At 37.5% G+C, this 26,172-nt stretch overlaps 6 protein-coding genes across 6 annotated transcripts; 3 read left to right on the top strand and 3 right to left on the bottom strand.

Moving 5' to 3' along the window:
* The first annotated feature begins 735 nt into the window (after positions 1-735).
* On the top strand, positions 736-1,823 carry LOC118439482. Its single transcript, XM_035860809.1, has 3 exons — positions 736-801; positions 864-1,196; positions 1,271-1,823. Exons 2-3 carry the CDS (start codon positions 1,101-1,103, stop codon positions 1,739-1,741), a joined length of 567 nt encoding a protein of 188 aa, XP_035716702.1. The 5' UTR covers positions 736-801; positions 864-1,100; the 3' UTR covers positions 1,742-1,823.
* Positions 1,824-2,868: 1,045 nt separating this feature from the next.
* On the top strand, positions 2,869-5,207 carry LOC110861064. The gene is made up of 3 exons (XM_022110177.2): positions 2,869-3,064; positions 3,569-4,011; positions 4,344-5,207. The coding sequence occupies exons 2-3, from the start codon at positions 3,576-3,578 to the stop codon at positions 4,616-4,618; spliced, it is 711 nt and encodes a 236-aa protein (XP_021965869.1). The 5' UTR covers positions 2,869-3,064; positions 3,569-3,575; the 3' UTR covers positions 4,619-5,207.
* Positions 5,083-10,245, bottom strand: LOC110861065. Its single transcript, XM_035860863.1, has 4 exons — positions 8,679-10,245; positions 6,382-7,577; positions 6,173-6,241; positions 5,083-5,488 (listed from the first exon to the last, which is right to left on the bottom strand). Exons 1-3 carry the CDS (start codon positions 9,649-9,651, stop codon positions 6,173-6,175), a joined length of 2,238 nt encoding a protein of 745 aa, XP_035716756.1. The 5' UTR covers positions 9,652-10,245; the 3' UTR covers positions 5,083-5,488.
* A 2,882-nt stretch (positions 10,246-13,127) lies between these two features.
* On the bottom strand, positions 13,128-15,479 carry LOC110861001. The gene is made up of 5 exons (XM_022110114.2): positions 15,432-15,479; positions 15,285-15,353; positions 15,161-15,208; positions 14,365-14,793; positions 13,128-13,542 (listed from the first exon to the last, which is right to left on the bottom strand). The coding sequence occupies exons 2-5, from the start codon at positions 15,300-15,302 to the stop codon at positions 13,219-13,221; spliced, it is 819 nt and encodes a 272-aa protein (XP_021965806.1). The 5' UTR covers positions 15,303-15,353; positions 15,432-15,479; the 3' UTR covers positions 13,128-13,218.
* A 1,200-nt stretch (positions 15,480-16,679) lies between these two features.
* LOC110861054 (chitooligosaccharide oxidase) lies at positions 16,680-19,689 on the top strand. Its single transcript, XM_022110166.2, has 4 exons — positions 16,680-16,837; positions 16,932-16,999; positions 17,376-18,174; positions 18,641-19,689. Exons 1-4 carry the CDS (start codon positions 16,765-16,767, stop codon positions 19,471-19,473), a joined length of 1,773 nt encoding a protein of 590 aa, XP_021965858.1. The 5' UTR covers positions 16,680-16,764; the 3' UTR covers positions 19,474-19,689.
* Positions 19,690-19,726: 37 nt separating this feature from the next.
* On the bottom strand, positions 19,727-21,436 carry LOC110861094. The gene is made up of 5 exons (XM_022110206.2): positions 21,329-21,436; positions 21,124-21,210; positions 21,008-21,055; positions 20,393-20,821; positions 19,727-20,148 (listed from the first exon to the last, which is right to left on the bottom strand). The coding sequence occupies exons 2-5, from the start codon at positions 21,139-21,141 to the stop codon at positions 19,822-19,824; spliced, it is 822 nt and encodes a 273-aa protein (XP_021965898.1). The 5' UTR covers positions 21,142-21,210; positions 21,329-21,436; the 3' UTR covers positions 19,727-19,821.
* Between the last annotated feature and the right edge of the window lie 4,736 nt (positions 21,437-26,172).

Genomic DNA, 26,172 nt, shown 5'->3' with positions numbered 1-26,172 from the left:
ACTACTGGTTATCACGATTTTATGAATATGGGTAAGTTGATTTGTCAATAAATGTTCTTTGAATTATGTAGTAATTCGTCGACTTTTTAGTGTTCCAACAAATTATTTATTTTTTAGTGAGGACAAAGTTCTTGCTGCCGGAGGAGGCAGAATTGTCCCTTCAAGACGAAGCAGGCGAGGTGGATGAAGAAGTCCTGCAAATTCTTCTCGAACAGGCCACCACCCTCAATCTTATCTTCTATGTGAAAGGAGAAGACACAGGAGCGACAACATTTGAAGTCGTGATCTTGTAAGTAATACAAAAGTCACACAGCTTTTACATCAATTTTTAGTTGTTTAATATTTCCCTTTTCCTAGATGTTAGCTCAACCTCGACTTCAATTTTCCATAGTGAACAGGACGGGAATTTATTCAAACAGGTGAGCGAGGAAACATAAATTTATAGAGTATTTTTAAAATTAATTGATTTCTTGTTCTAGGTGCTGAACAATTTTCTGGAAGAAAATCAACAACTTTCTGCCGTCGTTTCCGATTGCAACAAAAATGGTTTCGTTGATTCCAGTTCTTCTTCCTACTTAATTAAGGAATTTGTTGAAAAACTTGTTCAGTATAAAGGGTTAATTTATAAAACAGATTTTTCTCCATAAAACACTCAGTTAATATATTACTTAATTACCTACATAATTAATATTTTGTTTTAATTTCAGCGAGACTCCGCCTACAAAGGACTAGAAACTTCGTGTTTTAGCAATTGTGGAAATATTGCCGTGTCGGGGATTCTCGTCGAGTACTCAAGGAATCGTCAGAAATTTTGAAAATGTCAATTTTTTAGAATCAAAATAATCAGTTTGTATTCGTTGCAGGATTTACTCTACGATGACACTAATCGCTCCGGCCTGATTGAGGCAAGGCTTCGCTTGATTCACGGGAACTTGAAAGGAAAAAATAAGGAACTCTCGTTCAGGGGCACCGGCTGGGGCCACGGTCAACAAAAGTCTCGACCAGGATCGCCAAAGTTTCGAAGATTTGTTTGTTGTTTGTTGTATTTGAAATTAAACGGCCTATCCTCTAAGGCTGAGGTGCAGGAAATTGAAGCTTTGATGACTGCAACGCTACCACATAGGAATCTACTTCGTTCTACCAACGAGCTGTCCATTCTAAAGGCCTACAATAAGTTTGGCGAATGTGATTTCTTGGTACTATTTAAAAATAATTTTACCGTTAAATATTGGATATTTTGACTAACCAACAAACTTAATTTTTCATTTAGGTAAACTGCCCTTCTCTTCTACATCCTGATTCAGAAACCAACTTCCTTGACACTTGGCCGTCTCTCTCCCAATGCATCATAGATAAGACGAAAAGTTTATGCAAACCCCCTTCACTCCTTAAATTTATCAATAAAGAGTCTGGTAAACTTGAGTTATTATGGGGATTTGAAAGCTGCGAAGATTTTGATGATGAGACCTCAATTTTTACAACAAACCAAGTTTGGTTCGGGGGTTATGATTATAGATGCAATTTTGTTGTATATTATGAAATAGGACCAATTTTTCCCCAGTTCGGTTTAATTTCCGAGTTAATTGTACTAGAAGATAATTCTTCTTTAATTCTAATTAATCCTTCGAAAGTACAATATTTTTGTCTCGAAACGTTTGCTTATAAAATTGCCCCGGTACAAGAAACGTTTAAATTAATTAATATAAGTAGTTTAGTAATTCATGACGCCGTGGAAATATAAACTAATTGTAAATTGGGCGGTATGTATGTTATTTTAAGACATCATTTTCAATTAATTTGTATGCCAATAATAACAAGTTGTATTTAGATTTATGAAAATGTTCATATAATAAACAAATATATAAAGTGAAATATATAATTTAATGTGATTTTATTTCAATAACACCAAATTTGCACAGAAAATGTCACCGGTTAGTGAAAAATCAACACCACGCAATATCACCCAACTGGTAGCAATACAGGTGTGGAGCGGTGCTGAATTGTCACCGTTTTGGTGTCAAAACTTTTTTACACCAACCGTGTTGATTTTACACCAAAGCGGTGTAGCCACATATAGACACCGCGCGGTGTAAATCTGGTGACGATATTTTTTGCAGTGTACGTGTAGTCATCAAGTATGTATGTATGTACATATGTAACTTATATTTCATGAATCACACTCTTTTTATATAAATGAACAAAGAAAATAGCACGAATTTGCGTACATACAGAACTGGGTATGTACATATTAAGGTCGGCCTAAAATAAGGTTGATGACTCTCATGGAAGACTTCATTGAATGGAGGGCATATTACAAACTGTAGCAAGAATTTGTACTTACGCAATGTTTTCCAATATGTATTTGACAAATTGGAATCCTTGATTTTTCAATAATTATGAGCATTTCGTTACATTAACCAAATAAATATTTATAATAAATATTTATAAACATATAATGTCATATAGGGATATACTGAATTTTCGAAATTCTATGAAAAAATCTGGAAAACTATGTTGGTCAGACCGATTTGTGATAGAAAAACCACGTCCATGTTGTTGTGAATTCTCTTCAATCACGATATTATCCGATGAGGTACATTAACATCATGAAAATCGCATCAGATTAACAATGACAATTTGTCATTCTTTCATCAACGACGGAGCGTGCATAAAGTGTGCGACCGATTTGAGTTAAGCGTTTTTCGAGGTTAATTTGATAAACTAGCATACGCCATCATGAGCCGGTAAATCTGAAATTAACCGAAACGTGCTTATGTACATGCTTAGCGCACGGTCCGAAATTATTATGCGTAAGATTTGTAACGTAATATCGGGTGCATTCGGGCAAAAAGAGGATGACTGTCAAGAGTTGTATGCCATTGCTGGGATGCAAATATTACATATCCACATCTCTCCCCATCAGCTGTACTTTTACATTTTACATACTTGATCTTTACCGGGATCACCAATTTTAAGCTGTTGTTTTACCGTTTAAGGAAGAAAACAATTGTTGAGTGCGAGCAATTTATAGAATAGCCCCCCAAAATAATCAAATAACGAACAGGTATTTGCACATTCTTACATTTTATTAATCACTGACAATTAATATGTAAGTGTTCAGTTGTACCGTGCCGATTTACATTTTAAGCAAATTTTACACAAATTTGGTACCAGCAAAGTTGCATGCAAATTATGCGCTTTCAATTAATTCCTGTCAATATGTATATCTGTAGTTCACTAACACAAAAATACTTATTAGGTTGATATATACATAGATAGATGCATACATACATCTATTAGATGCATACATACATCTGTGTGAAAGTGCTTCTGAAAATCTAATGCCACCATCTAAATCTAATTTCAAAACCATTCATTGCCAACCAAAATTTGTAGTTTGTAACCACTAAATAATATCTAATCTTGGCTTATAACGCGTATCCAATTAAAATATGCACAATTATCACAATAGCTAATTTACATAAATTCCCGGAGATATCCGTACAAAAATTTGATTTTTAAAAACCATTTTTCATTTTTCCTCCACCAATTTCCTCAATTTTTTCAGCCCCACTATGGCCGACCCCGACTCGGACGACGACCTGGAATGCTTCACCCTAAACACCCAAAAATACACTACCGCCTTAATAAAATTCAACAATGCGATTCCCACCTTCGAAGCCATGGTCCCCTCCGTGGTCGCCCTCTCATACCGCGATCGAGCCGCCTTCGTCGTCGAGAAGTATGAAGAGCACCTCTTCGCCCTGCACGACCGTCCCACCCACCTCCTCATGGGCTTCCTCCGCGACATCGACGAACTCGCCACGTTCTGCACCGCCGTCACGCTGGGATGGCGTCTCTGGCCCGATTACTGGGTCGGGCTGCAGCTTATGCTCAACTATCTGGCGGACGAAACCCTGATCGAAGACGTGAAACGGGTGGACACCCTGTTTTTGGCTACGTTGAAGGAAATCGCGTTAAAAGACGGGTGGCGAAATTGTCCCGCGTCAGGTAATCGTTTCTTCAGTAGAATTTTCTGACTAGTTTACATCAAGTAACACTAAAAAAATATTGAGTAAAGAAATTAATTTAACTAAGTAAGGGGCCGTCCATAAATTTTGTAACGCGAGAATGAATGCGGCATGACGTTTTTTCCAAAAAGACGTCTTTTTGCACACTCGGTGGGTAAACGTTTTGCGTGACAGCTCCATTTACGCCATACGTTAAAAGAGGGTGTGGGAGGGAGGGTCTGAAAAATCGTAATTTTTACGAGACATAATTTATGGAAGTTCCCTAACAATTTATTTATAATCTAACCAAAATGATTGTTTACGCTTTTTCAGGACCCGCGTTATCTGCCCAGGCGAAGAAAATCTTGATCCGGTACAAATCAGAGGAGGGCCGACCTCTTGAAGGAATTATGACCGGGTTGTCGCTGGGGGAAGGAGTCGACAAGAAAATTTGTGAAGGGATTGATTGCTTAGAAATTGAGACGGACGAGGTGAAATTTTTGCGATGTGGGAAATGCAAGAAGGCAGCTTATCATTCGAAAGAGTGTCAGGTTAAGGCGTGGAAAGGGGGGCATAAGAAGGTATGTGCCCCACCACAACAGCAGTGAAGATGGAAATATTTGTGTAAATCATTGATAATGCAATTCATGTAGCCCTTGGTAACATTGTAAAATTCGTAAATTTTGCAAAATAATTTATAAACTTTGACAAAATGGAAGACTAGAAAGTTCACAAAAATTTGGAATCTAATATTTTTTAAAAGTGTGCAAAACTTGTAACTTTACGGATTTGACCGAGGACTCCGTGAAATGTTGACCAATTGAGGATAAACATCTTATTTATTGACGATGGAGAAATTTTAATAGATCGTCATTGAGCAAATGCATAAAAGTAGAAATCGTGTCAGTATGAATTAAAATGTCAAAATTATTTATACTGAGAACCTATGTATCTATGTAACAAGTTCACTAATAATATAACTCTTTAGTAAACTTTTGTAACATTGAAATAATAAATACATATGCCTTATTATTAATTCTGCATTATCTAAATAAGTATATCAAGATTTGTAACTTTATTACCTAAAATTTAATAATTTGTTAAACTTGTAACATTGTTGTTATCTAAATCCATGCGTAGAGCGGAGCCATTGCATGCATGACATAACAATTAACAATAAAATTGATTACAGAACTACATCGATATTAGTAATTTATTTGTAACTTGATTACATTTTTCTCAACAGTGCCGAATAAATTTGTGCGTGCCATACATATTCATGTGCATTCGGTATTCGTTTTCCCAACCAGGTATGACATAATGTAAATTCAACATTGCCAAGCTACACTGACACAATAATTAGTACTACATTTATTTAATTAAAGTCAGAATTTACTATTTATGCACAATTTATAGAGAGAAAAAGTTAATCGTGGTGTCGTTGGTATCGTATTACAACCTTTGCTTCCTTATTTGTCCTGCAAGCACATACAAACAAAATTAAAGTGAATTGTAACCTTAACCTCATTTAGACCAAATACGTCATACATATCTCGTATTATTTTAAAATCCCCTCCGTGCCCAAATTCATCGTATAATGTACCATCAAGTACCATGACGGAAGCCCCTTGAGAACCAAATACGCCATATCGCATATTTGAAAAAAATTCAGATTTCTCAAAATTTCTCAAAATACGAGTGTTTCTTTGGCATTTTGTGGAAAACTGGATGGTAAAAAGTGGAATTTTTCCATATTTTTCTTCTAAAATTTTGAAATTTTCCCTATACCGACCAACGTTAGGAAGTGGATTTTACGTTATTTTCGGCAAAAAATTCAAAACTTGGAAACTGGTTGAACAAATATGTATTGGTCTTTTATAGGAAATCATGGAAATTTAATTGGTTGCTATTACATATGTAGATGGAGTTTTGAATTTAATATCGTATTCAAGGGAATTTTTTGCTAGAATGATGGTCGCAGTGAGGATAACAAAAATTTCCCTCCAAAAGAAATCATAATTCAATCGAACCAATTACAAGTGCAGGTTAATAGGTAAATTTATGGTGTATTAAAGTCTGGAAGATTACATTTATTTCCATATGCAAATAACGTTCACATGTAATTGTGTAGAATTTGATATGTAATTAATTATGATGATTACCTAAATTTTTCCAGGTTCCTTTAAATTCTCAGCACTTTTCATCGCCGCCACAATAGCAGCTCCCCGTGCCTAGACAAAATTTTACAAATTCCAAAATTTAAAATTGAGATAAAATCCCTACAAGTTTTTACATAAATTCAACCAAACTTGTCAAAATTTTCATTAGCAATATTACAAACACAATTTAATGTGCACACACATGTACTTACCACCACTTCTTTCGGATTGATCGCAAAATGAAACTTTTTCCCCTTGAAATATACCTGCAGAATTTCCCGAACTCTGGGAATCTTTGTGGACACTCCAACAAGAACAATGTCATCTATTGCTTCTGCCTCCATTTTGGCATCTTCTAATGCTTTCGTAACTATTGTTATTGTTTTTTTAAACAAGTGTTCATTCAATTCATTAAACTTCCGTCTTGTAATTTCCACTTGCAAATGGTAGTCTTCATAAATTCGATCAATAGAAATTATAATTGTTTGCGAAGACGAAAGACTAATCTTTGCTTTTTCACATTTTGCTCTGATTCGTCGAAGTCGTGAATTTCTATCACGTTCATTCCCAACCTTGTCAAGCTGGATATTGTGCGCCTTTTGAAACTCTTGGACACAATGGGTGAGCATGTTCGTATCGAAATCTTCTCCTCCCAAGTGGTTATCTCCTCCAACTGCTCGAACATTGATATCACACTCTTTCACCGTCAAAACCGAAACATCAAAGACACCACCACCCAAGTCATACACCAAGATATTTCTTGACTCGTCGTCCGTGTAATTCAAACCGTATGCAATTGCTGCGGCTGCAGGTTCATTCAAGATTCCAATCACGTTAAGGCCCGCAATTGTATTTTTGGCGATATTTTCACTCTCGAATAATTTAAAGGTCTCGTCCAGTTTTCGTCTGAGGAGATTATCATAGAGGTTGTTATTTGAGTTTGAAGATTTTGTCACCTGAATCGATTTTTGATATTGTTTTAGCGCTTCGGAGAAAGCGAGTTCATGAAGAGCTTTCAATTTTGAATCCGAGACGCAATAAAATGGATCCAATCCAGATTGTACCTGGGTCTTGTAATTTTCCAAGATTTTGTTAATTTCGTGTCTAGTCTTCGCGTCACGTGCAAGGAAATCGTTCAAATATTTTCTATGCAAATCTTGGAGTTCGGATTGTAAAGCAACTTTCTGCTGCCTGAACCTTTGCATATCTCCGATTTCTACAAAACTGTGTTCAAACTCGTCTAAAACAATGGATGACACGGTTTCGTGTGTTTTCTTCAGTTCCTCCTCGCTTTGAGCATGGATTTGTCTTTCTTTAAATCCATTCCTGTATTTGACTATAGCAGTTTTGTGCAGCTCGGAAATTTTGGCGTCAATATTTTTGAACAGGTCGGAAGTATCCTTTGAGGCTGAAAACAATAAAATATGTACCGTGAAATAAATTGTTTTAAATTAGGCTTCCAAAATCGGAGGACTTCTAGTTTGAAAAATAACCAGGGTTATTTTCCACAAAGCTTTGAATTTACGTAGAGTCAGAACGGGGTGTTGATTCCGAAAATATAAAAAGTTCTGAGCCACACCCCCTGGGGAGTAACTCCCCAACAAGGAGTGCGGTCGGTAAACATTTTTTGGACGCATTCATTTTGTTCCCTTGAACCAAAATTTGCATACATTTCAAGGGCTTACACCCACTGGGAATATTGTAACACGTCCCCGACTAATACATAATGCAATGTGCGTCATTTCAATATTTTTTTGTGTATTTACTTGGGTTGTCAAGTTGCAGATGCGTATATAGACCGATTATTTCGTCATTTCATTTAGCTTGAAAATTATATACGTAGCTATTTTCATGTTAATAGTCCTACTCATCCTAAACATTTCGACATCTTGCTCGCATCTATAGGATTTTTTGAACAAGTTTTTAATTTTTTACAAGGGCGAATTTTAACGATTTTGCTAAATACTTCCATAAATGCAATGTTAAACTTTTCAAATTCAGTTTATTCAAAAATAACTAACTTTGTTCTTAAAAAGTCGTACAGAAGCAAAGAGTTGGCCTATCAAAACACAAAATAAAACTACTAATCAATTCAATTACTAGTGGTATCTGAGAAATAACCTTCTAAGTAAACAAAAATATGACCTTTTACATTTTTGGCATTTTACAAAATAGGAACCGAACCCACCTAACCACAATCTTTCTGAGCCTCATCTGTATACATATGTATGCAAAAACTTACAATTAAGATCCGAACCACTTTTGAGGGTTTTAAACTTTTGCTGGGGTACCGTAGGGTATTTAATATTTCTTGTTGTACAAAACAATTAATTCTGAAATACTGGTTCTAGAAATTACTCTCCCAATTTTTGTATTTTATACGTGATTATAAATATATTAAATTTTTAATTAAGTATATTTAGTAAAAAATCGGCTTGAGAACACCAAACTCGACAACCAGCTTTACAAAATCGTCCGCTTTCGAATTCCTTAATCGCAAAAAATTTACCTTCTGCAATGCTTTCGCCACGTTGGTTGGGATTGTTTATATCATCTGTTACTACTCGACGACTGGTTCCACGCTCTAAGACAAATTTTCCACTATCCTTAATTGACATGCCAGAAACTGTACAGTTCTCTGAATTATCGCCCAGCGCAATATATTGATCCGCAATATTTGTAAAGTTTACATAATAAATATGGTTATGACTTCCACAAATTTGAATTCCACGGACGACATTATGAACATTTATATTAGTTAAGGTGCATTCATTGCCGCTCACATTAATCCCACGGGCAATAATGCTTTCCAATCTGTTACGTGACCCCTTAATGTTAAGGGAAAAGTCCAAGGTGTTGGTTGGCGATATTGACAAATTCGAAATTGAGCAGTCATTTCCACAAATATCGAAACTGAATGATGACTTAATCCTCGTTTTGTGTACTCCTTGTCCCAGGATTCTTACGTTGTCGTGTGAAACGATGAAATGACCTTGAAAATCACCTTCTTCCAAGAGTATGATACAATTCTGGGAGGGAAATGACAAGCACAGTTCCAAATCTTCTCCAGTGCGGCATGTTACTGCTTTATCCATGATTTGTACCGATTTCCAATTGTCAATTATTTTCTCAACGTCCTCCATGGTTTTATATCTTTCCGTAATATTTCTTTTCACTAAATTGACAACGAGCTCGAAGCCAATTTTTCCGATTAGAGGATGCTCTTGCTTGACTAGTTGGGTTGCTCGATCCGAAATTAGTCTGTCAAATAGACTACTAATTTCACTCTCATTAATTAAATCCACAACCTCCCAAATTATTAATCCCAGCGAAAACAAATCAGACTGATAGGAATATTTTCCACTTAAAACTTCCGGCGCCCTATATACACGAGTTCCAATGCTACTTTTAGTCAAAGTATGGTTGTCATTATTGAGTAGTGTGCGACACTGACCAAAATCTCCTATTTTTATGGGGAGCATACTTCGAGTGGAACATAATATTGGCGGGCTTCAAATTGCGATGAATAATTTTATTGCTGTGTAGAAATTTCAAACCGGAAACTATACCTTCAATAATTTTAATTTGCTTTAGTTGGATGAATATTGAGTCAATTGTTATTCCCGGGTGGCGTAGCCAGTCTGATAAATTCTTTCCACAGAGCTCCATCTGAATACAAGTCCATCTCAATTCTTTTAATTTTGCTAGTTTGTCCTCCCATTTGCCCTTAACTTCTTTCGGGCAAAGGCTGAAAACGTCGGATTAAAATCTCGCTTGTCAATGGAATTCTTAATCGTGACAATGTGTCGATGTTCCGGAAGTTTGATTGTTAAACTGCGCTCCCGCTGAGTTTGAAGTAATAACTTTTCGTCTTCTGTCGGATAAATGAATTTTATGCAGGTGCAAGTTTTGTCTTTGTGCTCTGCCTTTACTACAAATCCGTAGGAACCATGGCCCAGGTAGGATGTGTACTTTGTTACGGTATCTAGAAAATCTGTGGCGGTGGCCATGGTATTACGTATGTAAATTTTTCTGCACAGAATATTTTTCGAGATGTTTTAGAGGACAGGAATGAAATGCGTATGTGTGTCGCGGAGAAGAGTTTGTTATCTATATACTGTTATCACAAATTGATAAGCCGGCCAATTGAACATTCGGGCTGTACATAAGTGTTGGCAGAATCATAGCGATGAAATGGACTGGATGGGTTGCCTCTGCATACATAGTTTTATATTTGATGTATGTATAATATATATAGAGCATATTATGCTCTCTGGTCGAATTATGTATGTACGATCCTCTTTCTAGGCGTGCCTCCTCATTTGCATAAATCTCACTATGCCCATTTTCTACGATACGGAGTTTCCATATTTAACAAACTCTATGCCTCTCACGAAAGCGTCAACATATGCAAATGAGGTGACTAGCTAGCACAAATAATTCGATTATCAAATTGCGACACTTGCATTTTTATGATCATTTTGTGAATCTGTAACCCAGAAATTTTGCGGCATTTATAATTCCACCCCCACCCCCACCCAAATCCACCCCCACTTGCCTTTAAAAATAGCGTTCTTTGATGAGATAAATTATACGAAATTCAATTAGGAAGGATACAAATTTTGGATTTTATTTTCTAAAGAATAACAATAAGTATAAAGTAATTCTCCATCTGACTTTCTACCATCACTGGAATTTGTCACCTATGCCGATGAGAATGATTGAAATCCGCAGCTGACCCTGGTACTCTTTGGCCCCGCGCCGACATCAGTTATACTGTTGCAACGTTTGGGACATCTGAACACTTCGACGGCAGGCTGGTCGGGGGCCGTGCATTTGTAGACGATATCTTTCTTCCCGTCCTTGCAGGTGTCCCCGATTAGCTGCGCCCGCAAAAGTGGACCTCCTTCCCCTCATATTCCTACACAATTGCGGAGAAAACATTTAAATTTGGCGCCCCTTCAAGCTCCACACTCTTAGAAATCAAGTATTAAGATAACACCAAGCGGTATTCATACATATGTATGCGACTCCATCAACGTGGTACTTATAACTTTTCAGTGATAATTTTAACCTTACTCTCAATAATTTTTTGGTACGAATGTAACCGGCGGAAGTATTATGCAATTTTCCCGATTCGGTAATAATTTATCACCGAAGGGTATATAACATATGTACATACAGAGGCTAAATCCTTCTCAACCCCTACTGTCAACGCTCTAGTAATAAAAATATTACCAGCCCCGTGGGTAATTTCTTACCCTCAGAAAACAACTTATTATGACATAAGAATAGCGTTACCACGCGGTAAAATTGCATATTTAGTACCTCCACCGGTATCAATCGTGTCACGAAATTGGTGAGAGTGTATGAAATTTTTACCATACCGGTAGGGAGTTTTGACGGACCGGTATAATTTTGATACCAAGCGGTACCAGCTTCCGTTCTGTGTCACATATTACATATGAGATCGGGGCGTACATCAAATTCGAGGCCAAATTTTATGTATTAGCGAGTTGAGGGTCCGACCGTCGCAGCCACTCTGTCTGCAGGGAGACACGTACAGGCCCCCTGTCCTTGGGCCAGAATGGACGCGAGAACGAGCAAATTCAGCGTCAAGATCATTTCTGTAAGAGTAAATATATGCAAAGATGAAATTCCGCAATCTCATGGTCGTCACCATCTCTTTGGAAACCTTTGAGAAATATGTATGAATTTGGCTAAACATGTAAATTTACCAAATTCAGGTGAACTCGAGGAAGATTTCCAGAATGGGACCAAACTTGGATAGTTGCTGGCAAGTCGCATGAGTAGGGACAGAATGAAGAGAAATTTAAAATTTTAGCATTCATTTGCACGGGAAAGAGGTCAATTGCAAGGAAAAGTCAACTGCATTGAAAATATAAAACAATGGCGACATACATAAGGGGCCGTCCATAAATTACGTAACGCAAAAATCGTCATTTTTTAGACCCCCCCTCCCCTCTCGTAACGGCATCGTAACGCTTCTCGACTACCCGCCCCCCTCCCCCTTCGTAACGTAACATAAATTTGATTTCACCGCAGGTGATTTACTTAGCATTCGCAATGCATTGTGGGGAATTTTGGGGCCGCACCGATGAAAGGAAAGGGGGGTATCTCTCATTCTGTTACCACAAAATAGAGCCAAAAATCCAGTTTATTTTTACCTGTATAACCAGGTTATTTCGGTTACTCCATTCTGAGATATTTAAGGTCAAACTTTTGACCGCAAACTTTTTTGCATTGAGCTAGAAAATTTGTGACAACTTTGCACTTAAATATTTCAAAATGAAGCAAATGAATTGATCTGGTTGTACATATCTATGTAAAAATAAACTAGATTTTTTGGTATATTTCTTGGTAACAGAATTGAACGATGGACTCGTTACCCCCCCCTTTCTTGACCGGTTCCGCCTAAAATTCCCCACTGTAATGCAACCTTTTCTCAATTTACACCTGGAAAACTAATGAAAAATGTATATTTACATGCGTACAAAACCCTTTGGATGACATGAATTCAATATGCTCGGCGTATCCTATTTGGCGAATTTTAGTCGAGTTTATTAAATGTGTTACGTAACAAATTTTTTATACCCCCCACCCCCTTCATAACAATTCGTAACGCACTTCCCATGACCCCCCCTCCCCCCCTCTTGCGTTACGTAATTTATGGACGGCCCCTAAACACGCCATCGCTCCGACGAATATATAAATGTTCCCCAACACATTTATAAATATGACCGTTTCCAGCATGGGGATAAAAATGTTAGCATGCGCCGGTAACTTCCTCATTATTTTGAAACTTGTCGCCCCCATGCAAAATCATTTCTTCGGCTGTGCAGACACCTCAAATTTATTAATATTACGCACTAATGACTACTTAAATTGATCAATTATTCCACTAAGAATACACTAATTTCAAAAATTTATCATCCCATAGGATGTATTTATTCACACATTCTAAACGTACATAATGTAAATAAAACTGAAATCCAATTTATTTATTTAACCATTTTACCAATCTTATTTTACCCCGGAGGATTACACTCCTTTTTATGTCCCGCTTGCCACGCCTTCTTTTGACACCTTTTAGAATGATAGACCTCCACCTTACATTTCACGCAGTGGGGAAACGTCACCGTTTTCCCCTCCACTTCCAGACAGCCGACCCCGTCGCAAATCCTCTTCCCGACATGATCCCCCTTCGGAGTGACGCCGGCAGACCAAACGGTCAGCATGGTTTTGACGTGAAGAAGCGTCGTAACTTCGGGAGAGGTGGATTTGTACCGAAAAACGATTTTCTTAGCTTGAGACGCTATCCCGGCGCCGAGGACGGGATCGGTCGGCCACATCTGTTCAAAAATTAAGTTTTTATTCAAACGTTAGCAGGGTTCGGAAAAACCCAGGGTTTTAATCAAAAATTATAAAACCCATGGGTTTTAATGGGTTTTACCATGTTAATTGGGTTTTATTTGGGTTTTAATGGGTTTTATTGGGTTTTATTGGGTTTAAATGGGTTTTATTGGGTTTTAATAGTTTTAAGTAATAATTTAACAAAAATTATTCGGAATTTGTATCTATTCGGAAATTATTTTTGTTTTACAACACTTGAAATCTGTGATGCTAAAGAATGGAGTCAATTGTTGCTCCGAACTTTCATCTATTATGATAGTAATGAAATAAACTGCTTTAGAATGAATTGAGATAACGTCTTCTAACGTATAGGAGATGTATTTAACTTTTAGAATATAGTTTTAAGGTAAAACTCGATTAAAACCCATTACAACCCAATAAAACCCAACCCATTAAAACCCAGGTCGGAATACCCTGAACGTTAGTCATCCTGATTTCCGACTGAATATTTTCATTCACGTTCAGTCATTTTAGTTCAAATTCATTTCATTTCATTTTACTTCTTATGTCGGCTCATGTATTAAGCATAGGGTGAACATGAAAGAAGTGAAAACTCCTTTCATTCACAGTCACTCATTTGAAATGACGGAATTCTTCAGTTATTTTCATTTAAGTGGTAGGAAATTCTTTTTCATTCACTATCCTTCACTCAAATGAGTGAAATAGTGAAATTTCTACTCAAATGAATGAAAAATTCATGTTCATTCACTATCATAATCAGTCAAATGAATGAAAGTGAACAGGTCTACGTTCAGCCATACCTCGTGAAGCGCGATTTCCTTCAAAATCAACACGAATGGGCGTTCCATCCGTTTCACGTCTTCAACCAGGACGTCATTCGCCAAATAGTCGACAATTTTCTGCAATCCGACCCAATAATCGGGCCAAAGACGCCACCCGACCATGACCGCCTGGCAGAAGGTGGCCAGCTCGTCGTAACCTTCAACCACGTCCATTTTTAGGTCTTTGGGACGATCTTGTAATCCTTCGAGCAGGTTTTCATACTTTCCCTTGTAGACGAAACCAATGCCTCCGGTTTTCGTGGCGGCTTGGATAATGCAAGCCTCGTAGTTGGCGATCACCTCGTGGAATTTGACGAGGATGACGGTGTACTTTTGCACCTTGAGGTCGAAACAGATCTTGGCGAATTCTGGGGGCAGGTGACGATCCGTTTCGGTGAGATGGTACGGCTGAAAAATTGGAGAAAAATTACAAAATTAGTTAGGTTTGCTGCTTTCCGTTTAAACAAAAAATGCGAGCAGTTATCTGGCAGAGTTTGTGTGCATGGCAGAGAAAAAAACATAATTAAAATTAAATCTGAGAGGTTATCTGGCAGATATGAGAAAAATTTAAATTTAGAAAAATTTTCGGATTTTATTCGATTTTTTTAACGAACAATATAGAAGATTAATTAATTACACAAGTTTAATTATAATAATGAACAAATAAATGCACATTTTATTTACAATTGGACAAGGTAAAGTGGAAAGCATTCTAAAGCCAAAATTCATGCACAAGGTGTAATTTCATTAATATTACAGGAAAACAAACCATTACCGTTTTCAGCACCGTGCCGACCTCCCTATTCAGCTCAGAGGTGTCAATCTAATTCATTAACGAATTAATACAATTAAATTTAAGTTTAAGAACATAAATTTAGAAATAATAGAAATGTATGTACCGCATTAACATCACCCATGTCGACGAAACAACTTTTTATTATTGTGTGCTTACTCAGTCTGTAAATGATCTGTTTAAGATTTTATAAATTCGTTATTAATTAAATTCCACAAAAGGAGAAGTAGTAATTAATTATTTAAAGTATTACCTCCTGACGAGATTTGTATTTCTGCTTACGAACCTGGTTCTTTTCAACTGCGCGCGGCTACTGGTTTACTTTATGGAAGTGGAGTTACATACATATTCTGTAAGTTACAGACTGTAACATACTCGAAATTGAGATATTTGCGGATAAAATAATTTTTAGGTCGAGAGTGATTGCAGTCATTCTCATTTGCATAATATTTTTGTTTTAACGCATTAGTGAGAGACAAAGAGTTTATTCAGCAAGAATGATCGTTATGAACAAAATGGGCATATTGAGATTTATGCATGCAAATGATTTATGCAATTCCATTGTACCTGTTCATTCGTACAATAAATAAAATACTACCTCTACAGAATCTAATTTTTGGGCAGCATTTCATGTGTAAATATGTTCATTCATACAAGAGTATATTTGACATTCAAATGCCCCCGTGAGTGTCAAAATATATGTGTATGTATGTCATACATATATAAACAAATACATTATGTACATATACATCATACATTGTATGATGCATATGTACATATGTATTTGCTTACAAAATGTATGTATGTATGTATGTCTTGTCGTCCCGCGGAGGCAACGTCGAATTTATGGAGGTGCTGTCGGAAATAGCTTCCGGGCAGCAGAAGCGGAAGTTTTTGATCGGAAGCGCAAATTTCGGTCGGAAATTTCGGACGCCGGAGTACCGAGTAATTGATAAAAAAATAAGGCAAAATCTAATAACAATGGACGTCTTCCGGCGTATACTCTCCGAGTTTTGAAAAAAATTAGTGTCACTCGATAGCAAATATACATACGTAGTTAATTTGATATACCTAAACCCTAATTTTGGTAACATATTAAATGCATACTTACATACATATGTACATAAATATTTTAACTATTCCAACCCAATACATATTACTTTAAGCAAATGCGTGCACTTTAAAAAATTCCAAAGTTTATGAGACGGATTAATATCCATTTCTGGTCGTTTTTCAGAAGACAATGAGCCCTTCCATGGCACATTTAGTGATTTTCCACTTTATGTACTCGAGCTCAAGAATTCCACAAAGGATTTTTACCCTTTTTGTGTAATGCGACCTACATTTCTGCGTATACCCTTCACTGTGAAGGGCTCACCGCGTGTTTTACATATGCATGCACACAAGTACGTATATCTTACTTTATGCCACATTTTATGACAGGGTCCCTTAAAAATTGTAAAAATAGACCTTCGAAATGTATAGAAGATGCTAGTATTCCAGAAAAATGCTTCAGTCTTGTTCCAAACATACATACATACACACGCCACGAAACTACTTGTACAATATTTCTAAAAAAACTCGGAATGGCTTTTAATGTTAAGAAGATAGCATCGAATTTGTTCGTCTTAATCTTGTATAGTTCTGTCCTAACTTTTGGTACGCGAATAAATTAAGGCTGGGAAGAATTTTATAAATTTCAATTCAAAATTTCAATGTACGTTAATTTCAGAAGTTTGATTTTTTTACGTAGCTGGAGCGTCTCATCGTCAGGACCACATTTTCCCACATAAGGGATCCACTACTAATCAAAGATGCGAAGTGAGTATGTAGGATAAGATTTAATAACGGGTTTCGATTTTTGCGAATACTAGTTTAGATTTTTACAACTTATTACCAACCCTTTTAAATTATTGACAAAAACCGGGTTATAAATTTTTGCTAAAAACCTGTGTTTTATGAAAAGTTTTACATTCATATAATGGAAAACCTCAATTTTGGGAAAGGGTTATATTTTCCAATTTTTTCTAATCCGACTTAGAACTTATTTTAAAACCAATTTTTGCAAAGTCTCAATAACCAATTTTACGAAAATTTCCCAAAATCTGAAATACTACTTTCAAACTCAGGATATACCCAAGATATTTAAACCAATTAAACCACTCATTATTTTTTAATTTTCTTTCCCTTTTCACAGCCAGCCCCCATAAACCTCCCCCTCCTTCGAGATTGTCTCTCTTCCCTGGGCAGTGACCCCTACACCTACCTCATCGACCCCCTCTCGCACCCGACCTACTACGAAGTCGTCAACCACCAATGGAACACCCGCCACGAAAAGGTCTACCCTCCCGCCTACTTCCTCCCCACGTGCACCTCCGACGTGCAAAATATGGTCCGGTGTGGTCTCGCGAACCACATCCCGCTCGTCCCAAACAGCGGGGGACATTCCTACGAATCACTCTCGTACGGTTCCAACTCCACAATTATAGTCGATTTCCGCCTTATGACCTCCGTGACCCTGCTGGACGACGGGATCACGGCGGAAATCCAGCCCGGCGCGCTGCTCGCCACGGTCTACGCGAAACTCTGGATGGCGGGAAAACGAGGCATTCCCGCCGGCATGTGTCTCACCGTGGCCATCGGGGGCAACGCGCTTGGTGGCGGGGTCGGCTATATGGACGCCATGTATGGTCTCGCGACCGACAGTGTGGTCGAGTTTGAAATGGTGACGTCTGCCGGGGACGCCGTGGTGGCGAATGAGGTCACTAATTCGGACCTTTTCTGGGCGTTGAGGGGCGTCGGACCGGGTTTTATTGGGATGGTGACCTCGCTGAAGATGAAAACTTTCGACGCTTCGAATATCAATGTTACCTTCGTGTCGATCCGGTATGCACATCTGAAGGAGTTTGTAACGGCGATGAATGATTTGCAAGAGTGGGTCGAATGGGCGAGGGTTAACGAGCCGAATATCCTACTTGTAAGCGGGATTGGTCATGGTGAGTTTTTTTTCTTTGGGGGGTATTACATAACTTTAGTTGGAATGGGTTTTAAAATTTGGAATAAGGAATTTTATCCATTTTTGGAAAGACTTCAACGTCCTTTTTATGTCGTTTAAATTTGGATAGTTTTTAAGTTAAAAACTATCTCTTAAATATTTTAACAGATAGTTTAATTTGGCTTTAAGATTACGCAGTCTTTGATAACCTGCAAAATTCGTGCGTTTTGTAAGATAATTTTATAAAATTGTACAAAATTAACAGACGCCAATCTTGCTTGGAAATATTTATAAAAGTTTGTCAGTTTACAAAATTCACGGATTTTAGAATGTTACTAAGTACTGCACTGAAAGAATTGTTACACAATTTCCAAATATAATATTTCCAAAATTTCCGACCCAAAATTTCCAAGAAATCCAAATCCCCAAAATGTTTCATAATTTTTACACACATATTTATTTTCTAGAGAACTACACCTCCGAATTTCCCTACTACATCCCCGGCTTCGAAATCGGCTTATACCACATTCAAGACTCCACCATTAACCCCGCCTCATCCGACAACTTTTTCGCCGGGATCGATCTTATCTTCGGATCAGGACATAGTGACCCGAAACCGCGTATCCTCCCGGTAAAATTCCCCACCTACCTGGACTTCATCTCCTACGATTTGTACTACACCCCCGTCAATTTCCCCCTCTCGAACGGCACCACCGTTCAAATTGGCCGCATCTCCCACCCCATTTTGAACCAAGATCCCGCCTTCGCTTATCCCCCCGTGGGCTCATCTCCCCAAGCCTTTGAAGCCGTCCAACTCAAGCGGCTCCTCTTCCTCAAGAAAGAAATGGCGGTGGAGCGATTTCTTAAAACGAAGTCCTTCTTCGTCAAGAGAAATCTCACTTTGGACGAGATTCAAGGCTTGTACGACCTCATTCAAAAGATCCCGCTTAACCGGGCCTGGATTCTGATTAGTACGGAAGGTAGCCGAATTTCGGCGGTGGGGCGGACTGAGACGGCGTACGTTCATCGTGACGCTCTGTTTAATTTTTACCTGAATGTGGAAGCTATTCCGCAGTATGGCGACCCCTGGGGGGACTTGGACTGGTTGTACGGTTTGTGGGAGGCGGGACGAAGCTTCGATTCGGGTGAGACGTACCAGAACTACCCGGATTTAGATTTGGATGATCACTTTGAGCGGAATTATGCCGAGAATTTTGACCGATTAGTGACCTGTAAGGCGAAGTGGGATCCGGAAAATTATTTTAATTGGACTCTTTCTCTACCGGTTGTGGTGGATTAGAATTTGATAACATACATATGTAGAAATTCATGAGTTGACTATTATTTAAGATTGTATCTATTTATATTTAAGTTCGACACGTGCGTTTATCTACATTTTTATTACTTTGTACGAATTTTATTTGTTTGGAAGATATTCTAAATGAACTCGTAACTGATTTTAATAAATCTGAAATCTGAGGCAGAGACATGCACTTATGTATTTCTCGATATGATACGTCCTTCGAATTAGTCATTTCATTAAAACACCTTGATTTTCATAAATTGCATCATATGCACCAAATTCTGGGACGTTTTTTATTCATTAATTTTAAACAAATCCCAATTTTACAAAGATTGAAATACAATTTTATTTCCCCGGAGGCTTGCACTCCCTCCTATGCCCCGATTTCCACGCCCTTCCCTGACACTCTTTCGAATGATACGCGACCTTCCTGCATTTCCCGCAGCGGGAAAAGGTCGCCGTTTTCCCCTCCACTTCCAGACAGTCGACTCCATCGCAGATCCTCTTCCCGACATGGTCCTCCTTCGGGGTGACGCCGGCAGACCAAACGGTTGGCATGGTTTTCACATGAAGCAGCTCTTTGTCCTCGGGAGTGGTCGATTTGTATCGAAAAACGATCTTCTTGGCTTGCGACGCTATTCCGGCTCCAAGGACGGGATCGTTCGGCCATTCCTGTTCACAAATTTAGTTTTCATTCAAAAGTCAGTCGTCCCGATTTCCGACTGAACTGAACATTTTCATTCACGTTCAGTCATTTTCGTTCAAGTTCATTTCATGGAAATGAAAATGAATGAGTGAATGAAAATTAATTTCATATTTTCTAATCAGTCAAGTGAATGAAAATGAATTTCCTACTTTCTAATAAGTCAAGTGAATGAAAAAGTGAACAGGTATGTACATATGCGTCTGGCCATACCTCGTGCGTCGCGATTTTCTTCAAAATCAACAAAAATTCGCGATCCATTCGTTTCACGTCCTCGATCACGACGTCATTCGCCAAGTAGTCGACAATCTTCTGCAATCCGAGCCAATAATCGGGCCACAGAAGCCACCCAGCAGTGACGGCTCGACAGAAAGTGGTCAATTCGTCGATGTCTTGAACCACGCCCATCTTCAAGTTCTTGGGGCGATCAGCCAATCCGATGAGCAGGTTTTCGAACTTGTCTTTATAGACGATACCAAAGGCTCCGGTTTCGTTGATGGCGTTGGCAATGGCGGATTCGTAGTTGGCGATAATGGCGTGGAAATCGATGAAGAACGTGGTGTAAGTTTCCATCTTCATGTCGAAGCATACCTTTGCATAGTCAGGGTTCAGATTGCTGGGCGGTTTTAGGATGATGTCCGGCTGAAAAATCAGAGGAGAAAAAACTTAAGTTATTTAACTTAGAGCAAAACTATTGAAGACGAAATACACAATATGCACGTCCTTTATTTCCTTCGGGGGCGAAATATACAAACATGTGACACCAAAATTTCTTAAAAATAATAATAAAATTCTGATAAAAAGATCAAACTGGCGTAACTCTCTTACCACTTCCAGCGCAGTGCCGACCGGGCTATCCAGAAAAGGGATTCCGACCTAATTAATGAAATTCAATTAAATTCTGTCAACTTTGCAAAAACAAATTAGAAATGTTGCCTATGTACCTCATTATCAATGTCCATATTCGGAATTAATAAGGGACAACTTTTTTTTTACTGATTTATGTTATTTTGTGCTTCTTGGTGAATGATCTGTTAAAGATTTTATAAAATCGGCATTGATTAACTTATGTATTAAGTAGGTGGGTAGTACTACCCACCTACGTAATACATAATACAGAATTACTTAATTAATTATTTACAAACATACCTGCTGACGAGATGCGATGTGTGATGTGTCAGGGCAAAGTGTGCGGTTTTTGAACACGGTGCTGTTTATTTGTTGGAAGTGTCTCACCTTACCCCACATTCCATTGATGGGGGTTTGGAGTCTGAATTTTTGTTTCTGAACTTTCCCTTCTTCTTTGTATTCAAATAGCGATTTTGACACGTGTTCATTGCCATGCGTTTTTTTATGAGATGATAATGATTTTATTAAATGTCCCTGAACATCGATAATTTTTTTACGTTTACTTAAAATGTTACTAGAATAGAATTTTGATTTTTTTCTTCCATTAGAAAATAAATATAAATTGATGGAAAATAAACAGTACAAGCTAAATATATTGTTTAAATATAAATTTAAATATTTTTATTATTATCAGACATATTTTTATCCACGATTTACACAAGATTGTTTCATATAGAATATCTGAAATGCTGTTTTCCCATTAAAGACATTGCTCATACTCGAGGCAAAATCCCGTATTGTAAAAACCTCTTTCCAAGCCGATTAAGACGCTCGGTTTAGGGTCGCATTCACAGAAACCGGGTGTTTCCGCGGAATTCCAGAAACATTGGTCGTAATTGGCGATAATGCATACAGGCAAATTTGTGAGGTCCGGTGTGCACAAAGGTTCTGGTACTTGCGAAATCTGTTCGAGACAGGGCAGGTCCTGATTTTCGATTTCGTTAAAGTTCACATTAAGCAAAAATGGGACGAAGTAGGCTGTATGTACAAATGTACGAAAAATATATTCATATATAAGTCTCGTGGAAATTTGCATTGCAAATAATTTTCTAACAAACATAACAATCAGGTAGGGCCAGGCCCCCATTTTCGGGATGGCACCTGGGGCAATTGCGCAGGGTGGGGCCCTAAGTGTTCACATAGCAACATATAAATCTTCAAAAACAGTCAAGTGTTACAGTTACACTAAAAAATTATTACACTGCAATATTTAGAGAATCCAAAATTATTAGAAATATTCGTAAAATTTTGTAAAAGTTACAGACAAATTTACAGAATTTGTGGATTTTACAATGTTACCCCAAAAACTAAGTACGTGAATTGTCTCATTGGGGTCGGTCCACGTCAATGTCAATCATGTGTTGCGGGCCACGTCTCAGATTTTAGGGCTAATTTTACCATAAACACATACTACTTAAATAAAGTTATTAGTGAACAAATAAAAATTCTATGTTAGAAATTGGCCGAGAATTTAAATTTGTAAAAAATTTAAGAAAAATTTTCCGTTTGATGCACTGAGTGTCACGTAATTTTGGGAAGGTTTTTCTAAACCTAAAAGTTGTTGTAGGCACTATAAACTAAATTCTAAAATTTAAAAAATTTGAAAAATTTGAATTCTAGCCATCTTGTAATGGTAACTTCAAACAGCTATAACTTTTTGCACCCTGTCGTGTGCAACCCAAATTTCATAAATTATAACGTAATTTTAAATTTCTAATCCACCATAAAAAAATTGGGACGCACACGACAGGGTGCAAAAAATTATATCGAGTTTTCTGACACGCATTAAAACATACAAGCTTATGTATGGGAATATTCCCAAAAATTATCAAAAAACAAGAGGCGTAAACACAACTTTCAGCGACAAAATTCAAATGTCATACCAGTAAAGATTATTTTTAACGCTGAGTTAAAAAAATGTGACTAAAAAAATGTAGTTATGACCGCGTCGACATTTAAAAAGTTAGTACGTGCTACGCCCACTGCTGGTGAGCACCACCATCAGTAGTGTCGCTCGGAGTGGAGAGACAACATCTCCGCTCTCATGACTCTCGCCCGATCGTGGGTATTGACGTGGACCGACCGGCTAATGAACAATTGTTCATTAGCCGGTTTTAAATGTGGTTTTAAATATTAAGCATTTCTTGTAAAAATGGCATATGATACACATAAACATACATACGCAGCACTACCACTTTGGTAATAAATATTACCAAAGTGGTCGGATCGTTCGTAGAGACAGAGTCAAATTGAATATTTTAATGCGTACTTACATTCAATTCCAAAATTCTGTTCAAAATCGTCCGACTTGCACATTTGGTTATCACCGTTGACTTGAACCCAGTCGCGATCTGGGCGACAAATCCACAAGTCCGGGTTGGATGAGGGTCCGTACGGATTGGTGACTATGCTGAAGGGGTTCTGGCCCTTAGTCTCTTTCGCAGAACAGGGTCGCCACTGTGGATAAATTTAAAATCTACATATGCGAAATTTTTTTTAATAGATAACCGTGCTCAGAGGTCAACGCCGACAAATTTTGCGACACCAATTTCACTGATCTTTCGGCGGGATAGGAAATATGATGAGTCGACCTCGGAATTCCGTTCACGGATCGTGAAATGTAGTTTTTGATACAAAATCTCAAAAAATTGTTGAAGGTTCGAATAGCAGTTGGGATTCAAAAATTTCGAAATTAATTGTTATGTACCTTATTTCAATGGCCTGACTATTAAAAAATTATAACCACGTTTTTCTCCTTACCGTAATAGATTTGGTGTCGGATCCCCCCACACAAACGGTATATCGCTGACTACTCTGTTGTTGGGTTGGAAAATCAAAACTTTTCACGATTCCATGATTGGCGTTGAAGTATTGAAGACACGACTTGTTTGGGGCTGAAAATTTGTCATAATTAGCGGAAAATTACTACATACTGTACTGTTATCTACTTATTATCACCGTATTTGCATAAATCTCACTATCTAATTTTCGGCGATATCGGCTTTCCAATAATCTCATAGAGACATAGAATAATCTCTGCCTCTCGCGAATGCGTTGAATTACATATGCAAATTAGATGACACGCACAAATAATTCCACAGTGTGTGTACAAATATGCTAATACACATATATTAATTACGCAATAAGGAAGAATTGCATGAAATTTGTGTCGCCCAAATTGCGGATGGTAAACTGCTCAATGTTTCAATCTCAATGGATCCAACCGCATGAAAGCTGAGGCACACTGCGCAAAAAAATAGTTTCAAGTTATAACCAATTTATTACATATTTGATAATTAATGAATGTGCATGTACTGTGCTGCCCGGTGAGGTTTCCACAGGTCGTAAACCCATCCGAAATTGTGGTGGAACCACGAATCGTTACATGTTCCGTGGCGCAGATACCATTAATTTTCGTTAGCGGGTTGAAACACAAAGTCGATAAAGTCCACTCTCACAGCGCAGAAATTGTGGTCTTTCTAAATAATGAGTAATGGGATGCAAAAAAGACTAATTTTAGAGTTGAAATATTTACACAAATTACTCACTTTTTTGGAATACGACATACGCAAATAAAAATTAAACACGTAAAATTAGAAAAACAGATATGCATACATTTTTAACCTCTTAATGGCGAAGTACAAACATTTTGGTAATATTTTATTTTCGTTTGACAACGAGCTATACACGAATATATGTACCGTATAAATTACCTTGACACACCTAAATTTAACACAAAAATTTCCAAAAAAAAGAGTATTTCCAAATAAAGGTATTTGTGCAAAACTTTATGGTAAAGTTGATTTTTTATGTGTATTTTTCTTCCAAAATTTTTGAATTCTCTTTGTACCAACCAATATTAAAAAGTGGACTTTTCGTGTTTTTCGTAACAAAAACCCAAAAATTTAAAACTGATTTTAAAGTTTAATTGCTTGCTATCAAGTGTGATTATGAAATCAACGTTGTACCTTATAAAGAAATTTTATTTAAAAATCCGTACTACATACGAAAGAGGGTTAAGGACGCCAATGTTTTAAATACATGTTTTCATGTATATATATACTTTAGACATTCAGAATATATATACTTTATGGGGTCTGGGACCACCCCCTGCAAGTCTAGTGAGGAAAGAACCAAAATCTGCAGTTGTCCAGAATTTAACACAGTAGTGGATTGGGAGCTAACACGGAAGCACAAATGGGAAAAACTCAAAAGTATTCTCCCGGCTCTATATTTGCATGGAGTGGTCCTATACCCTATAAAGTATATATATTCTAAATCCACTCGTCTAGACCTTTCCAACAATACCCCATTTATGTGGCTCCGTGACCTTTGACATTGTGACCTTTCGGGCCCCGAAAAAAGGTCACGTAGGCCAGTTTCGACTTTTTGGGTAATTTAACGTTTGTTTGTCTGCAAAAAGTCTACACAATATCAGAGATTGAAGCAAATCTAACCAACGATCATTTCGTCATACTTTTTGAGTGATCTACAAATAGCAATTTTCACGTCATTTTTGCGTCGTTGCGGAAAACCCCTGAAAGTTGGAATTTTCACGTAATTCGAAAAACACCTGGGGGTATTGATCCAAGGAGTGTAACAAAAAAATAATTTTGAATTTTCATCCACCTGTTCCAGAGATATCTTGCGCCGACTTTCCATCATTTTCAAATCCAATAATGCCCCCACCCCCCGGGGAAAATTTTGACCCCCTAAATTTTGGTCAAACCATAGTATTTTCATATGGGGGAACATAATGTAAGAGATAATTTTCACTTTTGAAATACTTGGCGGATTCCTTTGTCGAATCCTATAATTCTTACTCAATACTATTCGGCCGGCTTAAGGATTTCCCAGTGTTGGTTTATAACCTTGATTTTGCGGTACCGCTAGTAGTACATACTCCGCATTACCATTCTTTTTATGGCACCCTATCCACTTATCTCCCCCGAAAAACAGTTTTCCGAAAGAAATTCGTTTTAAATGCGGCTGATGAATGCAGACATATTTTATAAGACCATTAATTGCGTCACTGCATAATATGCATAGGCCTAATTGGTATTATACATCGCTCAATTGCTATA

This window comes from Folsomia candida, unplaced genomic scaffold (genome assembly GCF_002217175.1).
Source record: "Folsomia candida strain VU population unplaced genomic scaffold, ASM221717v1 Fcan01_Sc037, whole genome shotgun sequence".
NCBI classification, from domain to species: Eukaryota; Metazoa; Arthropoda; class Collembola; order Entomobryomorpha; family Isotomidae; genus Folsomia; species Folsomia candida.
This window is presented reverse-complemented; position numbering and strand designations above follow the sequence as displayed.

Excerpts from the sequence above, each read along its gene's own strand:
- LOC118439482 (XM_035860809.1), top strand. The coding sequence starts at position 1,101 with ATGACTGCAACGCTACCACATAGGAATCTACTTCGTTCTACCAACGAG. Across the intron at positions 1,197-1,270 it reads TTGGCGAATGTGATTTCTTG|GTAAACTGCCCTTCTCTTCT; the intron begins GTACTATTTAAA and ends TTTTTCATTTAG.
- LOC110861064 (XM_022110177.2), top strand. The coding sequence starts at position 3,576 with ATGGCCGACCCCGACTCGGACGACGACCTGGAATGCTTCACCCTAAAC. Across the intron at positions 4,012-4,343 it reads GCGAAATTGTCCCGCGTCAG|GACCCGCGTTATCTGCCCAG; the intron begins GTAATCGTTTCT and ends ACGCTTTTTCAG.
- LOC110861065 (XM_035860863.1), bottom strand. The coding sequence starts at position 9,651 with ATGCTCCCCATAAAAATAGGAGATTTTGGTCAGTGTCGCACACTACTC. Across the intron at positions 7,578-8,678 it reads TGGCGAAAGCATTGCAGAAG|CCTCAAAGGATACTTCCGAC; the intron begins GTAAATTTTTTG and ends TATTGTTTTCAG. Across the intron at positions 6,242-6,381 it reads TCAATCCGAAAGAAGTGGTG|GCACGGGGAGCTGCTATTGT; the intron begins GTAAGTACATGT and ends AATTTTGTCTAG.
- LOC110861001 (XM_022110114.2), bottom strand. Across the intron at positions 14,794-15,160 it reads TCGGCACGGTGCTGAAAACG|CCGTACCATCTCACCGAAAC; the intron begins GTAATGGTTTGT and ends CCAATTTTTCAG. Across the intron at positions 13,543-14,364 it reads AGGAAATCGCGCTTCACGAG|ATGTGGCCGACCGATCCCGT; the intron begins GTATGGCTGAAC and ends ATTTTTGAACAG.
- LOC110861054 (XM_022110166.2), top strand. The coding sequence starts at position 16,765 with ATGGCTTTTAATGTTAAGAAGATAGCATCGAATTTGTTCGTCTTAATC. Across the intron at positions 17,000-17,375 it reads CTACTAATCAAAGATGCGAA|CCAGCCCCCATAAACCTCCC; the intron begins GTGAGTATGTAG and ends CCCTTTTCACAG. Across the intron at positions 18,175-18,640 it reads TGTAAGCGGGATTGGTCATG|AGAACTACACCTCCGAATTT; the intron begins GTGAGTTTTTTT and ends TTTATTTTCTAG.
- LOC110861094 (XM_022110206.2), bottom strand. Across the intron at positions 20,822-21,007 it reads TCGGCACTGCGCTGGAAGTG|CCGGACATCATCCTAAAACC; the intron begins GTAAGAGAGTTA and ends CTGATTTTTCAG. Across the intron at positions 20,149-20,392 it reads AGAAAATCGCGACGCACGAG|GAATGGCCGAACGATCCCGT; the intron begins GTATGGCCAGAC and ends ATTTGTGAACAG.